We start from the raw sequence: 21,742 nt of genomic DNA, 5'->3' as shown, positions 1-21,742 counted from the left end.
CGTTACGATGATTATCAAGAGTTCAGCGAGCCGATGAGTCTCGAATTAATTTCTCAGTCGAACGCGATCGTTCGCGACCGGGTGAAAGTACAACGCTCAAAATAATTGAAGGATCGATCACCTATACGCTTATCGCTCGGCGGGGCATTAAAGTATTCAAGAAACTTCGCACGCTACGTGAATTAAAGTGTATTTAACACACGATGTCCCTTTCGTTCCTAATATTGCAGTTCGTTCTACGGAATTATGCGATCGGAAATAATTGATCCGAACGATGTATTACAAATCCTTTTGAACCTTAACCTCGAAAAAACAAACACGAGATCGTACACTGTTTAAAACAATCAAACCTTCGAGAGTTTTGGTGATTAGAATCACGATTAGAAAACTAACCGTAGATGTTAATCTTCTAATTGCTACAATTAACAATGTTGTTCTAGATGTTCAAATTAACGAAAAGATCGGATATATTTACATACATGTTAATTTTTTTTATTTTTATGGCTAATTCTGTAAGATTGTTTACATCTTTATTTTATTTTCCCATATATTTATGAGTGTCATTAGTATATAAATTGTGGAATCAAGCACTCAAGTTGTTCCTGGCATTGATTAATTCAGTAGTGAAAAGGTTAAAGCCATTTTTTGTTAATCCTCTATAGAAAAAATTAATTAGTATTTTTTTTGTAGAAATACACTTGGGCCTCGAGTTACACAGTAAATTGCAGAAACAACGTGTAAATGAAAATTGTATAAATTGTAATTAGCATTTGTAAATGTACAAAATGAGAAGTTGGGTTCTGTGGTACTCTGTGAAACGATTTACATATTAATTTACGTATTATAGTGAAGGGAAATAAATATTGTTCGTTTCTTCTGTAAATATATTTATTTGTTTCAATTAGTAAATACCAGAATAAGTTAAAAATATGTAGTATTAAAATTTCTCTCTGATTGGGCAGAAATTTTATTTTCGGGTCACATATGACCCAGCATCCACGTCGCGCCGCCTGGTGTCCAATGATTGATCAAGCATTTACACAGATATTATCAAATGTTTTGATATTTCACATTTTTTAACTCGCCTTTGGTAACTCAATTGAAGGATCATTTGTGCAAAATAATTTCATCGCTCAGAAACCATTTAAACTTTATGATGCACGGTGTTGTAAAAGTACAACATTGTACAAACCCCTGTCGAAACATAAAAGGGACGTTAGTTTGTGTCTGCAACGTAATATTGTAGATCTACGGTATAGCATACTACGCTCGACTCGTGCAAGGACTTTGTGTAAATAAAACCACGTGACTGCGACAGAAATTCGATGGTCCACCGTATCTCTGGTCAGGAGTGTATCAACTTCGATGCATAATGGGTCGAAACACAAAAAAATTCAACAAATGGTAAAAAATAAAACCATTAATAATACTTCCATTAAAAATCTGTTATATATGAATTTCATAACCTTTAAAAGGAAGTCTACAGTACGTCAATAGTAGCTTCCATAAATTTCGTTATATATATTCAAGCCATTTGACGATGTCAGTATTTTTTTAATTTCATTACTGCTGAAAAAGAAGATTCATAGCGTTCGGGCAATATTAAGAGACTTATAAATCTAATCAATCCGAATAATTCGAAAAAGATCAGGATTCTATTCGTCAGTTAGGGGTTTTGTAGACGCTATTGCGCAATGTTTTTAACGGCGTTGCAGATAGCTTCATTAGAGATCCATAAGTCGTTGAATTTCATCACTGCTAAAAAAGACTTAGAGTGGTCTTGACATCATTCAGACTAGAAAACACAAAATACTCCTAGGTTCGCTCGTTAGAAATGTTGTGAAGGAGGTCTGCTAGCTTCGCCAGGATTCAATGCTTTATTAAATTTGAGCACTAGACGAAAAGGAGACTCAAAGCGATCCTTTTAATACTTTCAACCGCCATGTTATGCGTCCATGAATTTCATCCAACGATTTACATAGAGAGCGACATTATTTATACGTGAATATTAAAATTTTTATTTTAAAAAATGTTCAACCTCGCAATCTTAAAACATCGATTTAAAATAATGTCTCATGATCTTAGTTCTTACCTTCTCTCGACAAATTTTTTATAACGATATAAATGTTGTATAGGTTCAATGCATTAACCTCCTCAAGGTAAACACATATGCAAAATTTAAAAGCGATGCATGCGTGCAATATAATTAAAAAAAAAATTCCTCGATCAGGGGTGGATCATGAAAGTAACGAAGCTTCGTATTTAGGTTATAAAACCTAATTATTTTATGATATTATAATATAAAGATTATACAGAAGAAGTATTTTTACAATGAAAAATATTATGGTTCGTGTAAATAACCTGTTGATTTTTTTTAAATTTTACTTAGAAATTACCATTAAGAATATTGGCGGATTTTTTAGATTGAATGCAAAAATAACAACTTTTACCCAAATAGTTTTATTCTTATAAATTTCGTTGTTGGGAACATTTTTTCACGCGAGATTCCATATATGTAATTTTCCTCTACCTGGTATTATTTTTATAGCTCAACAATGCACCGAGTTGAATAGTAAAAAGATAAATATATCTTACGATATAACATTTGCCTTCCCTAAAAAATTAAAAAACAATAAGGACCCCTTAAAATAATTAGTTCCAAGTCCCGATAAGTCATTGCGCTCACTGTTTTAATCTTCTTTGCTTTATTCTTCAAATGTGTTCGCAAAACTTGATTTTCTGCGTGATATTCGCTATCGAGTGAAAACGCGTTTCTACTCTGGTGCGAATAGAAAAATCGTGTCACATTTTATTGGTTATCACGTGTCTCGATAACGTCTCGTAACTGTACATCGTGGAGGATCGTGTATCTACTTCCAGCACTTTCGCTTTGTACGCAAATCCGGTTGCGGTCTTTTCACCCCCTCTGTCGGTTACACAGCCGACTAGGAAGTGAACAATTTCGTCCGTTGGGCTATGCGAGCCAACTTCCTCTTGCGCGCGCAGAACTTTTCACTTACTTCGAGGAACAACCAGTCCGCGATAACCTGAATTAATATCGGCGATGAGTGTCAGATAAGCAGAAGAAAAGAACAGAATGAACAAACGTTGTTTATGATTTCCTGTGTCTTTTGCTTCAAACGTTCCTGAATTTACGCTATGAAATACAACGCTGTAGATATAATACGTATAGGAATCAAAAGATCATGAAGAATTTCATACGAGGATCGAAATGGTTATAACTTATTTAACTTATTTAACCGTTTAAACAGTTTAAACGGAACTTTCTCGAACGAAATACTGTAACGAAGAATAAAACAGTACTACGTTTCGGCCTTCACTTTGGTCCTCTTTGAAAGCTAGCCGTTGATTTAGGTTATGTGCATCACGTATTCTTAAATTCATATACATACAAATCAACGTAATAAAATAAAAATAAGAAATTGTTATTTCTAACGCTATTTTGAATATAAAATACAAAACCTATACAGTATAACGGTTGACTTAATTACTGGTACAGTATTTCGAGTTTGATATATTTACTTTAGTATATCGACCAGCATTTGTAAATAGTTTATCGAAAAATATTAGATCTGCATAATCTATATTGTAACATGAATCAACATCCAATCTCTTGAAGAGAATCTAAAGTAAATAAACATAAAATTTAAATTTTTATTATTGTATTATACATTTTGAAGTCTAAAATAGGTTTAGAAACACATCTTACTTAAACATTTGCTTAAAAAAGAAAAAAAAAAGAAAAACTAATAGAATTTAAAAAAAATGTTAACTATTTTTTGTCAAACCTTGACTTCATACACAAATCGTTCTAAATTTATCATTTTGGACATTTATTTTGTGATTTATTTTGGGAGGAAGAGGGAGGGGATAGGGTAATTTTTCAACCGAAGGTTGTTCATTTCTTTTAGTACCGCTTAAGTTCTAGGAAGTGAATTGCCAAGGTCTTCTGAACGTCGTGCATGGTTTTCTTAGCTCGAAAGTCAAGGTGATTAATTTTTGTACGAAATTAGATAGAGACATGCTCGATGAGGTGGTTGATGTTCAAACACTTGACTTGTTTATTCAGGAGTCTGAAGAAATATATTTCGTTTTCGAGGCTGATAACAATTTAGCGGCACTGTACGAATGTGTATTTGCAAAATGCGTTTTAGAGTGCCGTTTAAAAAACGATATGTTTCATCATCGTTTCGTAAACAAACCGATCAGGTTGAAACACGAAAAAAAAAACTCACAGCGCGTGACAAATATTTACACTTCGATCGTTCTCGTTTGAGTCGCAATCCAAATATCACGGAATATCGCCTCTCAGACAAGAGGACACATACGCTGTTTTGTTTCAAAAATTGTAAAGTCGGAAATTGTAGGTCGAAAGTTATTAAAGCACAATCGTACAAACGGTCGCGAAAGAGACAAGTTTGGTAATTCTTCAGACAGAGGGAGACAGGGAGAGAAAGTACGAAATCACGGAAGCGAACGTGCACGACCTCTTAGAATAGAGTGACGTAACGCTTGACCTTTGTGTTTGATGGAACCGTGATCATCGTAAAACGTCACGAAACAGTTCAGGACGTAATCATGCGGGCGAACGCGAGAAGGCACGATCGAACTTTCTTCTAGAGGCTTTCGTGAAAGCTCTCTCTTAGAAACTGAACATCTTAGATCAGTATCGAACAATTATCTTTAGAAAAGAAGCTAGTTTCTTTCGTTGTACTCGGTACGATATAAATACACTGTTCAAAACTATCGAAGACGCGTATATTTGGAACATTCAGAATTCTTGGAAAGGTGAATATGTATTTAAGTAAGTAGTTACGTTAAATTCAATAAATTTGTACAATAAATAAAGGGGTATTCCCTTTTATCCTAACCTGACTTCTTTAAGTCGGTCAATTCATAACCTTTGTCGATTGCAACCGTGGACCAGTAACGTTGTTACTGTTTGAACTCTACTTTTGCTATTAATTATTTAAATATTCTTTCGCCATTTTTATCGAATATGTACTTTGTATGGTACAGCAGTATTCAAAATATTATTCTTTCCGAACGATAAAATCGTTTAAATGCAATTAAGGTTATACAAGGTATACGTATGTATATACTCGATGAAATGGAGAAATTATGTTCATAATTTAAACTTCGATGTACATTATTTTAAATGAATGGACAGTTTCTACAACACTTTAGAAATTGAACATTGTTTTAATTCTAAGAATAAAACAAGAGCTGTACATTTAATCCGGTAATATAATTAAGTGGGCGAAGATTCTTGGCTATTAAGAGCATTAGTTCTTGCAAAGGTTTTATTTCTTCAAAGTTTTAACGATGATAACCCTCTTCAGGATGAAATATGGAACGAATAAACAGTAAGAGTCTGAAGAGAGATATCATTGGTGGGCGAGATGTCAAGGAAACAACGTTTATAAGCACTCTCGTTATCTGTAGTAACTATTATTTGATTCAAGAACTAATATTTTTCACTAGCATTAAATCCGTGTCACATAATACTCAACAAATACTCAAAATTTTAGAAATTCAATTTTTCAACATATATACTTGAGTTCAGAATGTTTTTTAAGATGATAAAATTAGATTTCCTTTTTTGGGGGAGTTAAGTTTCCAAGGTTAATTCTAATTTTTTAAATAGTTCGGTTTATCTATTAACATTTAGCGAGCACCAAGACAAAATTTCTTTTATCTTCCATAATGAATTTAAAAAATGTTGGAAATATACCACCAAAAAATGAACACATCTGAATGTTCAAAGTCGATCCTCCAACCAATTTTGAACAGTGTATTTTCAATCGTTGTGCGTTAATAAATCATCCACTGCCTGTATATTTTTTTATTTCACACGATACTGTAAATAGCGCTTTCAGAAACACCTCTTTTTGAGATTTTGCATAACCACAATTAGCGCTTGAAGTGGCGTAACAGCGACCCACAAAACCGAACGACGAAACACGGAAACTGTTATGAGTCTGTAATTATGCTCGCGTCGGATGATTACGTCCTCGCTAACGGTCGACTTAAGTCGCTCGACGAACGATATAATTACAATCCTTACGTTCTAAATTTACCACGACGCCTAACTTACGAATCTAGAAATTATTTTAACGTACACTACCACTCTTAAGTATTCACCCATCGAGTCGTTATTTCTTTCCCAAAACCTGCGATAAGTTTTCTAACAAAAATCAAAGCCAACCGACAAATCTATTCGCGAATCTTTGGTACTCGCAACTTTCTCTTCATTTTTTTTCTTTCGCTTTTTTTTACCCATTATAGACTTAATAGCAGCACAGCAGAACCTCGCCGCTTATATGACGTACGTTTTTTATGGCGTAATAAAAATACTATTTTATCATATTTAAATAAAATTCGTGATTCATGTTTTAGTCAATTCATTTTAAATTATTTATTTGTAACCCTCTCCACGTTTACGATTTACGATTTTTGTTGAGATTGTTTTTTCCCCTAACCTGCAAACAATTTCTATTCATACTGGTGAGAGATCTAATTAAAATGTTTATAATACCTGTCGCCGTCTTTGCATTTATTAAACGTTAAAAAGGCCAGAACAATTAGAAAAATTAATTATAAGAATGCCGTGACTCTTTATGCTTCGCTGCTATTAGACGTAAACGAGGTTATGTACGTAATAATAAAATTTGTTTTCGTATAAATTAAGGCGAGAAAACTTATTCGATTATGGCTCGTGCAAATTGCAGATATTTCGTAGGGTGAACTAATACTTGTGAGCGGCAGGCAGGTATAATGTGTGGAGTAAATATAGCGATCCTGGAAAAAATTGTAAAGAGAGAAGACGTTAGTATCCTTGAGCGTCGGATGTCAACAGTTCAGGGACGACTTGGAGCGATTCGTTTTGGACGCTAGGACTGTAAAGAGCATTTCAAGGTGTTCAAGCGTTATCGCCATATTACTATAGTATTGTTTAACTTTTCGATTACGAGAGGAGTAGGCGAACAAAATTTACCACATTTTACGACAGATATTTGAATTTGTTCGTAACTCGTGTGGACTTAGTGAATTTAATCGAATCGTTAGTTTCAAGATGTTTTTGTTTTTTTGTTATAAACTGTTATTTTTATTTCAAATTTCAAATCAAATTGAAAAATGTTCACGCTAATTTATCGCACGTGTATATACGCCCTCTAAAAGTAAACAATCATTTACAGAAAGTGTACATACACATACATCCATACATTATTATCCATGTATTAAAGTTTTATTTGCATTTTGTTCGTAACAGGTCATCATCGGCATTAAAAATATATCAATAATAAAACGCTCGAAGCATTTTTCAATCTCCTGAAATATCCCCTTTATTTCAATAGAATATTCCCCTATCTATTCATGAATCTTCAATTCTCATAACTTTCTTTCCATTTCTCTTTACACCGTTACAGATTAAGTTTACTAGCAGCGTAGCTGATTGTTGTTTACATAACTCTGTACATTTATTTTCTTTTTTATGATGTATTCAAGACATTATTATTATTATTTTTAATTTAATTATTATTATTTGAATATCGTGAAACGATTCCGTAACTCAGCATACGTATATGTAACTGTTTCATTCCGTAGAATTTTTAGTTTTAAGCGTGCAGTGGTCGAAGGATTAAAGAAAAACTTTTAAACTGTAACAAGAAACTAAAAGTGAACCTAACTTAGATCCTGTTAAACCGGCCCTGGGCTAACGGACAGTTTTTCAGTAAGGAAAGAACACATTCTGCGGCTTTTACCCAACAAGGGTATCGGTTAACAAATCACACCGAATTTACCTCAGTCGCTATAATTTTGTCACGCATTATACCGACAGTGACGTGAACGGTCGACAATAAGCGTTGACCGTCACCATTACACCTAAAGGGCAGTAAAATATAGCTTCTCGGGATTGCATTCGTGCCACCACGTGCACGATAATTATTGCGCTTTGTTTATTAATTCTTTAATCGACTAATTACTTCGTTTGCGATATTTCTAGCACGCTTTAGTATACGTTACGTTACGAGAAACACTATAAATAAATAGATACGATCAAAGTTCGCACGAATTAAGCAAAACTGTTATTTTAAGCGATCCACAGAGCAGCGGAATAATACAAGGAAACAGAAAACGAGAAATTCCGTGAAACTCTATATATCTTTCAAGCCTCGCTGATTTTCGATCGCAATCGAGCAATCAACTTAAAATTATCACGAACACAATCAACCGGAAATTAAAACCAGTGAACGATGTTGATATAGAAGATTTATTAAATAAAAAATCATTGATCGGAAATATCGATAAATTGTCCATACAAAATATAATTCACGTCGACCCTTTGCACTCTGCGTTCTCCACGTTTCGGGTGTGCAACAAACGCGCCCAATCAGTCGATTTTGAAAATAATTTCTTTTCTTTTCTTTTCTTTTTTTTTTATTACGAATTATTCATTCGACGTCCATTTTTCATTGTCCGTGCGGACAGGGAGTAGACGACCGGGCGTTTCGTAGCAAAAGACAGAATGCAAAGCGTTCGGGACTGTCTTTTTTTTTCATTTTTTTTTTTTAAAGAAGAGGCACGTCGCAGATACTTTGGCAGTGCGTCAGACGAGCGAGTTCGTCGCGTTCGAAGACACGGAGCGGATCGATTGGTGCTGAATTTTCGACGACGATTTTCAAAGACAAACAGAAGCATATCGAAACGCTCAAAAAATCGTGGCGAACCAAAAATTCCTACCGAGCGGACTGAAGGGTATTTTCAGCGCAAAAGAAACCGAACCATCCGTCCTCGTTGAACATGTTGAGGTTATAGACGGATTTTAATCTCCTTGACATCGAAAATGGAACCGAGTATACGAATCGTGTGAAAAATTGGAAAAACAGAAATGTGCAATTTAAACTAGTAGACGAGGGCAGACGAGAACGGAAGGTCAAATCTTTTTTTCGGCACCAATCGAACCTCCGTTATTCGTACAATGAGTTTCGATTAACGACTCGTCTTTTTGCCTAACGGGTTTCTCCCCCCCCCCTGCTACCATCGTTTCTCACTCGGTTACGAAACCCTGTTACACACGCGACACGCGATGCCTTTCTTTTTCGTTTCTTTCCTATTTCTAACGCTTAATCGATGATAAGTATCCTTCGGGACAAAATGATTCCACTGATGCATCCTGGGTTTCGATATGTATGCTCGAAACGCTCGAGCCGATCGAACCGAGTAGTCGGTCCGATTTTTTTTTTCTTTTTTTTTCCGAGTATTACAGGTGGAAGAGACGTGACGTACTCTTAGGGAGATACTCGAGCGGTTACGTTAATTTAATATCTTTGTGGGTGAAACTCTCGAGAGTGTCTTTTCCTCCGTTTGTTAGAGTCGCATTTAATCGGTTTATGCGTGCTTCGCTTTCGTTGCATTAAGTCACGTTTCCATAAACGGAACGTGCTTTTCATAGATGACCCTCGAGACACCATTCCAATTGGCGGTACGCTTTTTAATCGTAAAGTACATTCGTGTAAATTTCGCAGAAGCTGAATCGATAAACCACGTTCCTTGCATCGTTTATTTAATTCTCATTTGGTTATCGATCCGATGTTTCCGCGCGTTACAATTTTAAGTAAAATTTTGAGCATTCGAAAATTAAAATTCAGAAACGTGGCTCAATGCGTTTACAGTCTCGTAAGCGTCTACCCGTCCGTTTAGCGGGCATTAAATTTTACACAGCGATTAACAATTCTGTCTTTTTTCCAAACTACACACCGTCGTTTCTGCAATATCGTTATCCCATCACATATCTCCCCGCTCGAATTTTGAAATTTTAGTGTTTGAATATTTTAAAGTTTTCGGAAAAGGGTCCTTCGAAGTAACTAGCGTAGGGCCCCGATGAGTCTAGATCCGTCACTGTCGCTGTACCTTGTCCGCCAATTGTACGTGGATTGCAACTGTATCAATAGCGCGATGCGATCATCGACGAAGTTAATCGATGAGTGCACGAGCTCTGGCATCGATCGACCCCGCGACGAATTCCGATTCCGACGATAGATCGTGACCACAGGGCGCTTCGTCTCCGCAACGTGTGTCGAGAAGCAGAAACGATCGGTGTGCATTTCGTACAGTCCGATGTTCTTCTATCCATCGATCGCGCGAGGCTACGCTTACGTAACTTCACGCGCGTGCGCGCTTTCGAACGACGGAAATAACAGAAGAAGCGTTTGGAAAGTCTACGGACGCGTGCTGTCGAGGAAGGCTGGGTGGGTCCACGCTTGTAACAGAACAGCAAACATGTTCGTAACGTATCTACCGCGATCACGACTTGTAACGTTCTCGCATGTTTTCGTTGGCCAGTGAGCTGACACACTAATGCCGCATTCCCACATGCGCCACGCGTTGGTAAGTGGGAATGTGGCTTAACTCTTTGGGGCATAGTGGGTGAAGAAATGTCCCACCTGTTTAATACTTTGATATGCATGGTGGGATATTTCTCAACGTGAAAAATTAAAATAACTCCATACAGGTTGCACGGCGAGACTTAATATTCCATCTCATAATTAGATATCTAATTAATCTATTTCTTAGTTTTACTTATTTTGTATCATCTCACGTTTAGCAAGTGTGCCTCGAGGAGTTACGAGGGTAGTCGGATCTAGAATTTTGAATACATTTTCTTTTACAGTTTTTTCAAGCTTCAGGTATAGAGAATATGCATTGTACGTACGGTTAAACTTCGTAACTGGTTTTTTTCCCGGAAGCAATATTTTTCAAACTGGTGTGTCTTTGATTTCTCAAAATCTAGCCAACCGATTTGAAATTTCGCTCAAAAACTTTTAACGTTGCATAAGAAAAGCTTAAGTTTCTATTAAAAATTAAACTTTTTACTTAAGTAATTGCTTAAATTACGAACATCAAATATCTTTTTATTCCCGACACGATAATATACAACTCAGAAATACCTATTCAATATGCTTGAAAAAATTTATACGAGGGCTAAAAGTATGCTCAAATGCGTGTATAAAAATTGGAAATCGATAGGATTAATCATTTTTCAAAAATTAACATTCAAAGCCCACATATGCGTTTTCTAGACCGGACTGTCTCCCTTGCAACAGTGAATTTGCGTCCTGTCCATCTCCACGATTTTTAACGAGCGACTTCAAATTTCACGAATAGTTTTCAGCGTCACCTGGCGCCGAAATGTCTTCCAAGTCGCACGATTTCGCAAGTGAAACCGCGGTTGAAGGCGAGGGCGCGCGCGAGGCAAACTGGCGTCGACAGGCTTACCACTTTTACAGATTTCCATACGAGACTTTCAAGTTTACCAATAGTTTTCAACGCATTGTGCAAGTGGGAACGCGGCTTGAACACTCTCCGCGTTCAATTTCTGTTTTGCTAAATATTCCAAGGTTCCTTCCAACACTGTGTCATATTACAATTTTTTTCCAAACACGTTACAAAGTCCACACCGCTCGTAAAACCGTGTTCGGTTCGTCGATCCGTTACAAGAGCAGACGTACCATTTCAGGCAGTCGTATTCTATCAAATTGTCGGCCAAGGTTCGACGCGAGGATGTTCGAACGAAGACAGAAATGCTTTCCTCGCGAATAATCAACGGCGCGTAATCGCTTCTTTTCCACATCGTTCGCATTGTTGCGAACGATACGCTTTCGTCGCGATCGTATCGCGTCGAGGGCGAGGAGACACGGTCGAGCTCGGTGTTTATGTTTATATAGGACAGAGGGAGAAGAAAAAAACTGGTGGGGGGACGAAACAAGAGGATTCGTTATATGCTTCGCACCGTCGCAGAATTCGTGTTGCGATACTTCTCATTGTTTCATCTCAGGGACGCTCTGACTCGCAAGAATTTGTTTACAATGAATTACGATTCTTTTCAATCCTTTTATTTCGATGCCATTGAGAGATGCCACCGAAGGAGACTCCTGTATACTTTTTTTGAGCAAGTAACAATAGTAACGAAATGACGGTACAGGTTTCTGTGTGACACGGACTATTCGAATTTCATCCAGAGCGTATTAAACGAGACTGCCTCAAGGCTGATGATTCATCAAGAAACTTCATTCGACGCGATGGTCAGAAAACGGAACGAAATCCACGCGCTCGACGCGACAAGAGAGACGGCAGACATTGAACGTGCAATGCTGAAAATTTATACGGCTCGAAGTAAGCTGAAGGGTCGAGTCACCTATTGAAACGATTAAGGTGAAAGTACCAGTAGTTGACCATGTACCAGTAGTTGACACTTTTGGAAAGAAAGGGTGAGCACAAGAGCTCCAGCAGCCATATTTGTAAGAGAGAAGCATCACTGAACATAGCTATAGTTTCTGTAATCGTTACTAGGTCACCGTTTCAAAACAATTACGATATGTGTAGTAACGGTGAATGCACTACAGTGAAATAATTAAGTGTCGTCATGTTTTATTTTGCGCTTATTATTTTATTTATTATTTAATTAATGCGATAAAAAAAATACAAACATTCGAGCTCACTTCAAAAGTTGATAAACATGGAAATTTCCTTTTTATACGAATTAAATTTTCTATAGAATTAGCTATCATAAAGAATTTCTTAACCCATTTGTGCACGAGTCGGTATGTATTCTTTTATTTTTAAGAGATTTATTCTTCTATCTACGAGAATTTCCATTTCATTTTGCCAAAAATTATATGGCATACTGCATAAAAATGGTCTATGTTTGTAACAGTTAAATAAAAAAAAATTCCAAACCCAACCCGTGCACAGAGGCGTTAAAAATACCCAATTATATTTTTAATTATATTTATCTAATTTACTTTCTTGTTTTAAAAGTACTAGTGTTGTTTATGGCTCTATTTGTCGAAGTAAACGGTTTGTTTTTTTAATGCTTTCAATATTCTTAATTTTTTCTATACATTTCCTTTAACAGTACAAGAGGACAACTACGGAATTATTTTCATATTTTCGCAGAAAATTTTACAAAATTGTTATTTTGTGATTTTACAAATTTAATGCGAGCATTCCATGATAATTTAAAGGGATACGTAAGTTTTCGTGATAATTATTTCTTGAATGGTCGGCTACTGGTACACTTGCCTTAATATCCGGAATCCGTCAAAACTCAAACCCTCGTTTATTATTAAAAAAAAAAAAATTTCCCGAGAATTCAACTCGCATTCGGCATCTCTCAAATGGTACAAACGAAAGAGTTTGTCCAAAATTGCTAGTTTCGTCGAAGGCAAATAAAGGAGAATACAAGATCGATAGAGATCGATTCCTCGCACGATCAGACCGTTCGAGTATTGCTCGAACCAAAGGAACGTCTTTTGAGGAGGATGCACACAGGTACTTTATCTCGCGATGCGCTTGAATAAATATTATGCTATTTACAAAGCGATGAACATATTGCTTCCGTATCGAGTGCTTTCTTATACGATGCATGTTGTGTGTGTGCGTGTGTGTATGTGTATGAGCGTGTACGTAAATGAACGAATACCTTTTCGGTTCGGGCGTGAAGTAACACATCGACGACAAACTTTTCGCGCGTAGAAAGTTTCTCTCTCGTTCGTTCGCAACGAGACGTAATATGTACAAGCCGAAAAAGACGGGGATAGGCGAGACCGGGACAATACTCACGGTTGTATTCCGACGCGACTAACGATATAAATAAAAAGAAACGAGGGAAAGGGTGATCGCGGTGTTTACGTGAATAACGACGTCGTTGGCAGAAGTAAAATTAAGTAAAAATTCGGTTCGCAAACACGCACGAGCCTGTGTGGTTAGGTTAGTATTTCCGTACCGCGGGGACGCGCAACCGTCCGACACGGGAATACAAGATTCTGTCGCTCGCTGTCATTTATTATTCTAGCGTATATTTGATGCAACGAACGGGTACACGGGGCGTCACTGACGTCAGTGATAAAGTATAAAATAACGGAACATTATCTGCACTGCGTTTCGAGCGTGAGGCGAAATCGAACGCACCGTTCTCAGGCTTCGTTTGTTAGGTTATGATTTACGGGCCAGAACACGTACGAAAATGAAAACTTCACGGTAGCCTCGTATCATCGCGTTGATTATAAACATCGCGGCTCTATACCGGGCATGTTACTTTGACACTTTTAAAAGAGAAAACGAAACAAAAAAAAAAAAAAGAAAAGAAAAACCCAGAACTCGATACGATTTTACGAGGCGGATGTCGCACGTACGTGTCGATAAAAATATATCCTTTGGAAACCCGACGATCACGCGCAGTGCGAGGACACGACACGGTTTCGAGAAAACTCGTCTTGTTTCTGAAAACCACCGTGCGGTTTATTCACCTAATAAACGAAAGTATAAAAAAAGAAGAAAAAAGAAACACGTACATTAATTCCGAATTATTTCTCGATCCGTGTGTCCTCGTTTACCGGCGGATTATCTAGACGTTCTAGACGTCGTTTTCGAGGAGAATTTAAATGCAAGCCGTCATCGTGGAAGACCGAGACACTTACCAGCATCAATGACGCCGCGTGTCCTCCTCTCGCTGTACGTGTACGAAAAAACAACGCGGGATGAAATATGCATGAGAGATAGGTCGTAAGGTATAAAGGCGCGTACGTATATATTTATACGTACGTATATGTGTGTATATATACATATAGGATTTACATGTATACATATATATATACACAGGTACGATCCATGAAAGAGACGTGGACGACACCTACACACAAGTGTTGTGTACACAGCATCGCTCTTGTCGAGGAAAACGTCTCGCGGACGGATACACCTAATTCGAATACAGGGGAATCCTATATTTTTTTTTCTCTTCATATCTTTTTATATTACACTAAACATTCCCGTATCGGAACTATATATTGAGATCATTTTGTATTCGGTGATTTACTGATTCAGGATGAAAAACCACCCCTACTGAACACCATCTAACCTAGAAGCTGACGGAATACTTTAAATATTCGAGTACAGAGAGGATTCTCGAGTTACGCGGTTGTGTACTCCTATATATTTTGTACGCAGTAATTATTATTAATATTTTTTTTTTTCAAAACGAACTTGTATAACCTTAATTAATTCGCTTTTGGAAACTAAGATTGTAAGATGATCGATTTTCCTTGTGTTTTATTATGATTCCGTTCTTACGTTGAAAATCTACAAACGAATTAACCGCGTAAATCGGAATTTTCCACGTACTTGAGAAAAAGCTCGAATAAATGATCGAACCCTAAAGTACTGAAGTAATTCGAGTGTATTTGCTCTCTTTCTTTCATCTTAATAAAAGAGCTTCCCGCATTTAAAATTTCCGTACTCGGATGCAGAACTTCAAGGATTCTCCCTCCACACACCAAACCCATCGGGGGAAGGCAGGCAAAACTATATAAATCAACAGCGGAAGTTTTTCCGCAAGGAAGCGGTTGACCATCCCATCCTAACGCGTAACCGCGGCCAGCGTTGCTGCACTTGCACGATCGAATGAAAAACGACACACTATCTCCGTACTTACAGCCGTTGTTAGTTTTTTTTTCTTCTCAAATGAAATATATCAATCTTCGAAGGAACGCAAAAAAAAAAAACTCATGAAAACTGAACCAAGTAGCTTCGGCATTGTAAGGGAGATTCTCCGAAAAAGAAATATTCGAGTAGACATACAGAATCGAACCAAACCTTTTCCTCGGCAACGGCGCGCCGTGTAGACCGAATATGACGTATGCATGAGACCGCGAACGCATGAATTGTGTATGTGTGTCTAAAGTCCATCTGTCGAGTGACGAGAGCGCGTCCCTGGCGACGAGCTCCGTACGTGTGTGTGTGGGTAGGGAGCGCGCGTGGCTACGTGTAGAGTTTCTTTCTGCATATGCAACGTATCACAGACTTCACTTGGAACTGAACACTGACGGGAGAGTTGCGCGCGGATCAACGTGACCCGTCGGAGAGATCCGTTCTCGTTAGCGCCTTTCTGTCGACGACGAGAGAACAGAGAAACGGAGAAACGGCGAAAAAAAAAACAAAAGAGAAAAAAACGTGGCGCGCGCACGCACGCTACGATCGAACACCGCAGGCTGGACAACGGACACACGAGGTTCTCTCCGCGCGCACAACAGTTTCTAACGTAATTTCGCCTACGCGCGAGCAAAAGAGATCTCCGGACAGTTCGTTCACTGTACTCGCCTCCCGGTTACCAAGCAGTACCTTCGTTTCTCTCTCTCCTTCTCGCGGGCGTTTCTCGCTTCTACGAAAGGTCGTGCTGTAGTCTGCGCAGCATGAGATCCACCGCGATCCTCGCGTCCTCGACGGAGTCGTGCTCCGTCACTTGGATCTCCCTTCGCAGCACCGTCCTCGCCAATGTCTTTAGGCTGCTGCGAAAAGGGTAGCCGAGAAAGTGCGGGAACGCGACGCACGTGTCGATCACCATCGTGTGGAGTATCCTCAGTGCCCTGAGATCGTTCTCAAGACCGTGACCGATGAGTATGGTCTCGGCATGGACGAAACTGGTCAGGTCCTTTTGCACGTCCTTGAGCATCTTCGTCGCCCTGGACAGATCTTTCGCGGCGATGCCACTGAATCTCGTGTTGTGGTCGATCACCTCGGCGTCGGGCTTCACCAGAGCGTCGTAGACGACCTTGCCGTCCATACCGACAACGGTGACCTTGGCCAGCTCGAGACCACGTCGCGTGAAGCACATCTCGCAGTCCAAAGCGTACACACCGTAGTTCCCGTCCTTGGGGACGCTTCTGGCCGGTCTGGTGCGAACGTAGCCCTCGAACGGGCCGTTGTACCCGGGTGCCAGACCGGTCCACACGTGCATCCTAGCGTTGGTGCAACCACGGGCGGTCTCTCGACCTCGACAACACTCCCACGTGTCCCCGTGCGAGCCATCCACCAAACTGCTGCGCAGTTTGCCCCAATGGTACACGCAGCGTTCCTCGTGTATATACTCGCCGTCCTCACGGTTCACGTAGAAGCTCTTGAAGCATCTCGCGCACCGTCTTTCGACCACCACCAGTTCATACGGATCGGGTGTGGAATCTCTCCTGGACTTCTCTTCGTAACTCGATGACGACGATGACGACGAGGACGACTCACCGATATCGGAGCTCTTGTCGCTGTCCGACGAGCTCTCCTGTTCCAGATCCGAGCTGTCCTGAGAGCTACCGCTGCATATACCACTGTCCGCTTCGCTCTCCACCATGGTCCATGACCTGGTGCTGCTTCCAGGAACGAATTCCCGCGCGTTCGCGTCCAAGTGTTGATAACCCCTCGCTCTATGACCCATAGGGTGTTGATGGTGATTGATGATCACCGCGTAACCGGGGAAGTAACTGCACTCGACCGGGTAGCCGAGATGGGCCAGTTGCTCACCGCTGAGCGTGTATCTACGAAGCAACGAGGCCAGGGCCGCGTCGCTCAGATGGTGCAGCTCCTTCCTCTGATTGCTCAGAACGATCACACGTGACTTCCTCGAGACGTTGCTCGCGCCCGAGTTGCCATCGTTCTTCCCCTCATCGCGACGGGGATCGTTCGGCGGTTGATTCCTTCTGGATACGTTCCGTTCGGCCCCGGGCGATATCGCATTATCGTCGGTAACTCTCGTCGGGCTGTTCTGGTAGTGTTGCTGGCGGCAATGGTGGTGTCGACGATGGCGTTGCTGTTGCTGCGCCGGTTGCTCGTCCTCGTGCTCGTCGTCGCGCAGCTCGCGGCGCTGGTGGTCGCGTGGCGCTCTCGTGCGGTTCTTACGCTGCCTCCTGCTCAAGATGGCGCGGTCCTCCTTCGTCGATGTCGCCGCGGCGGCCATCGACGGCGCGGACGTCGTTCCAGGCGCTACGCTCGCCGTAGAGGCGGTCGACGTGGACGACGAGGACGGTTTGCGTTTGCCCCCAGGCGACGTCTTCGTCGATGGCGGCAGCTCACGGTTCACCTTGCAGCCGTACCGATCGGTCTCCCCAGGATCCAGGACCTCCTCTTCCGGCCGCAGGCCGCAATCTTTATATCACATACAAAAACATATATGCGTCAGTTCAACGTCCGGCAGCGAGACTTACAAAATCAACGACCTACGTTATACTGTTAGGATTGGTTACACACCACGTACATGCGTCTCTCTGTCGACTTTTGTTTTTTTTTTTTTTTTTTTTTGTTAACTTTCTCGGTATCGTTCTACGCTAGGACTACGTGTAGGATGAGAACATTCTTCGCAGGGGTGTTCTTCGCGATTTTCGAACATTCCAATAACGTTTACATTCGGGTTAGTTTTTTTTTTTTTTTGGTTATGGGACGGACGAACGAATTTTCTGAGAGGAATTTTGCTACGATGACGCGAAGGGGCACCACGGTCGTTAATGCGCCAAAAACTCGCGGTCACATCGATCCCGAGTCGCTCTTGACCCAGAGACCCCGCTAGGTTTCTACCTTGAACCGATATGCCCCGCGCGACTAAATTTGGTACGATTCCAGTAAAACGTTCTTTCTCGAAATCGGTCGGTAACGTTATCGAACGTAAAAGCGAAGATTCGTTGCGCGGTTAATTGGTTCGAAAAACACGAAAGTGAAAGCTTGCCACGGACGTATGAATTAACGTATATGAATTTTTGTCTGCACATAAGATTCATAATGTCAACGCATTATCCGCTTCGTGATCACGAGAAACGTCTGCTTTCTTCGTCCACAGTAATAACAAAAACAAACGGAAACACTATTCTTCGAGTGGTTTGGTAATTTCGTATGGAAAATTTTGTGGGGATTTTTTTTGAAAAATTTCACTTGTGAAAATTTCAAATGGAATTTGAAAAGGTTGATGATAATATTTTTTTGATGGTTTGCTCGATATTTTGAATTTTGAATATTTTGTGAAAAAAAATGTTATAATAACTTTAAAAGTGTAGTTAATAATTTTAGTTGGAATAATATAAAATGATTTTTAAAATTTTGGTTTTATGGTGCTTCATTCGATGAATAAACTAATTTCAAGCAATAATATTCTTGATTTTTGTGCGTCTCATTAACGATTAACCTGAAATCATGCATACAATTGAGATAGATTTTGTTTTATAAAACAAGAGATTATTTTCTATATATTTATTTTCATTCTCGTTCAATTATTCGTTAATACGGAACAAAATTATAAAAAAAAACCTCAATTTTTGGCCCCAAAATACCAAACTGCTTCTGTAACACTTTCACCGACACGTCACACGCGTACGTATGCAGATGACAGCAAAAGTTCTGAACAGGCCACGTCATCTGTATACGAGCGACGCTTATAGTATATCGATTACTTACGAAAGATCTTAATGGGCATTTGGAAGTATATTCCACGCGATATAAGTCTCTGTTAAATGATTAAAAAAACGTGGTTTATTTAGAAAATTATTTTGAATGTAAGATTTTAAAACATTTTATACAATTTTATAAATTTTCTTTACTTTTTCTCTTGCCTTTGATCGATCCACATGTCTTTTGTTCGAATAACATAATTTACATACACGTCTAATGCTTATTCCAGACGCATTTCTTTGAACAGCAATATTATGCTGAAAATACCAAGAACAAGATTCTGTTGTATCAATAATTCTGTGGTTAATAATTCCCTAAATTGTCAAACGAACCCAGTATGTTTAGATAGCCATATGGGGTCAAGTTTTAATCTTGTAAACAGTGAAAATCAAGTACCAATAATTTTTAAAATCAAATTTTGAGAATTTGTACTTTTATGTAATATTCCACGGTGCATTTACTGGATTAAAAATAAATTTCCAAAAATATTTTTTCCAGACACTGTGATAAAAATGGTGGAAAATCATTTTAATTAAATAAATTGAAAGTGTCGAAATTACAAGAGATGCACTTACCTTGAAACTATTTTTTGTCATAAATTACGAATACTTGGAAGAACCAATTTTCTTTTTAGTAACTCCGACAAAAATTATATTGAACAAATAAGAATTCAATTATGGAGTTTTGGATCCGATTATCTATTATCGTAATTTTTTTCATAATTGGAAACAAATTTTTTTTTTGGAATTTATATAAAAGTATAATTTTTCAAAATTTGATCTTAAAGGCTGTTGACTTGAACGTGAATTCCCTCCCTCAAAGAATCTTTCTAGTTTGGAAATTTATCAAAATTGCCTCTTTTACATTTTCTTGTAGATTTAAATTTGGTAAAAAAAAAAAATCAAATTCTCTATTCTTGATACTGTAATTTCTCAGTTCTCGAGTTTCTTTATTTATCATATCTAGTTAATTTTTTCGTTTAACATAATCATAATAATAATTACTTTTTGTTCCCGACAATTTACGACATAATACTTCGAGGAAATAAATTATACTTGGAAAAATTCCGCTAGCTCGACAAATTCCCTATGAAAGAAATCTCTACTGTTTCCCAATTTTCAAGCCTCGTATTAAGAAATATCGAGGGATAAGATTACAAAACACAGAAGATACGAAGAAAAAAAAAGTTAATTTATTATCCTGATGGAAATTGGTCACGAGAGCTTGCAATTACGACGTCGTTTCGATCTAAGCGATCCTCGAGTATTCCCGAGAAAGAAATACTACATAAAAACTCACTGGCATACGGTTTACGAGACGTTTAGAAGCGCAAGATGGAATCTCAAGATTTTTTCGTCGCGTTAATCGCGAAATAAAACCGCACGATTAAGTAGCGTTGCGCTTTCGTTCCAACCGTGTCTGACTAAACCAGTGGGCAATAAAAGCGAACCGTTTAGCGCTTCTTGTTTGCTTGAGCGATATGCAACTTTCGCCAAACGCGTCACGGAAAGGGTCGCTTTCTTTTCTTCGCTTGTCCGTCCGCAACAAAATATCCACCGTTGGTTCCGAAATAACGTATACGTATAAATAGCTATATATAGCGTCGACAGACGGACGGCCGGACGAGCAGACGGACGGACGGACAGACGGACGGATGATTCCAAGGACCATAAATTATATTTCAAACTCATTCTTCGTACAGTTATCGCGATGATCAGCATTTCGTTTTCTTTTCTTTTCCAGTGGAATTATTATTCCTCTTTTTACCATGCAATGGTCGATGAAACTTTCACGGCGAAAGTTTGAATTGCAGGATCTTGATCAATGTAGGAAAAAATATTCGTCTTGATTTCATTTACCATCGCATCGTAACGAAAATAGATTACTTTTGTTTAAAAACATGATATTATTAACGACCTCGGTGTAGAACTTTCTGCTGGGTTGTGTTCCTATCTTGACATTCTTTATGTCTTCTTTGACAATAAGTTTGAATATTTTTTAAATTATGGTATCTTAATCTTCGAGCCGATATTTTGCAGATTACCGAGTTGTAAAAAATTCGAAAGTGGTGAATGTTGCATTTTTAGAAGCAAGGTTCTATTTTTATCTTACTTTATATTATTTTATATTATTCGTCTTAATATTACCGTCTTTTATGAATTCTGTAATTGGGTTTTTTTCCTTTCTTTTATTTCTGTTTTGAATGTTTATATTTTTCATTGGAAATTCTATCCCTCGTTTTTGAAAAATTGTAAATTGTTTTCTAAGTTATTTTTTCTACTTTTTTCCTCCCTACAAAGGTCTCTACATTTTAAGTTCTGAAAAAAATAGATAAATAATAGGTCTTGGAGATAACAGTGTTAAATAGAATAGAACTTATCGAAAATGAAAATAAACATTCTTGAGAAATAGAAATAGGTATTTTGTCCGTGAATAACAAAAAAAATTTTACATTCTAACA

The 21,742-nt window shown here is 38.6% G+C and overlaps 1 protein-coding gene across 3 annotated transcripts in view; it reads right to left on the bottom strand.

The window, feature by feature from the left end:
* LOC143147720 (transducin beta-like protein 2) overlaps positions 1-21,742 on the bottom strand; it is a 68,840-nt gene that overhangs the window by 16,022 nt on the left and 31,076 nt on the right. For 2 of the 3 annotated variants that reach the window (XM_076313284.1, XM_076313285.1), the window contains one exon: positions 8,279-17,991. The exons of the other annotated variant lie outside the window; for it this stretch is intronic. In XM_076313284.1, the coding sequence (XP_076169399.1) occupies positions 16,241-17,991 (1,751 nt within the window). In that variant the 3' untranslated portion in view covers positions 8,279-16,240. Of the gene's footprint in view, positions 1-8,278; positions 17,992-21,742 lie in introns of those variants that run through there. 3 annotated transcript variants of the gene reach the window in all.

This window comes from Ptiloglossa arizonensis, chromosome 5 (assembly GCF_051014685.1).
Source record: "Ptiloglossa arizonensis isolate GNS036 chromosome 5, iyPtiAriz1_principal, whole genome shotgun sequence".
Classification (NCBI taxonomy): domain Eukaryota; kingdom Metazoa; phylum Arthropoda; class Insecta; order Hymenoptera; family Colletidae; genus Ptiloglossa; species Ptiloglossa arizonensis.
The sequence above is the reverse complement of the archived record's forward strand: the minus strand, read 5'-3'. Positions and strand labels throughout refer to the sequence as shown.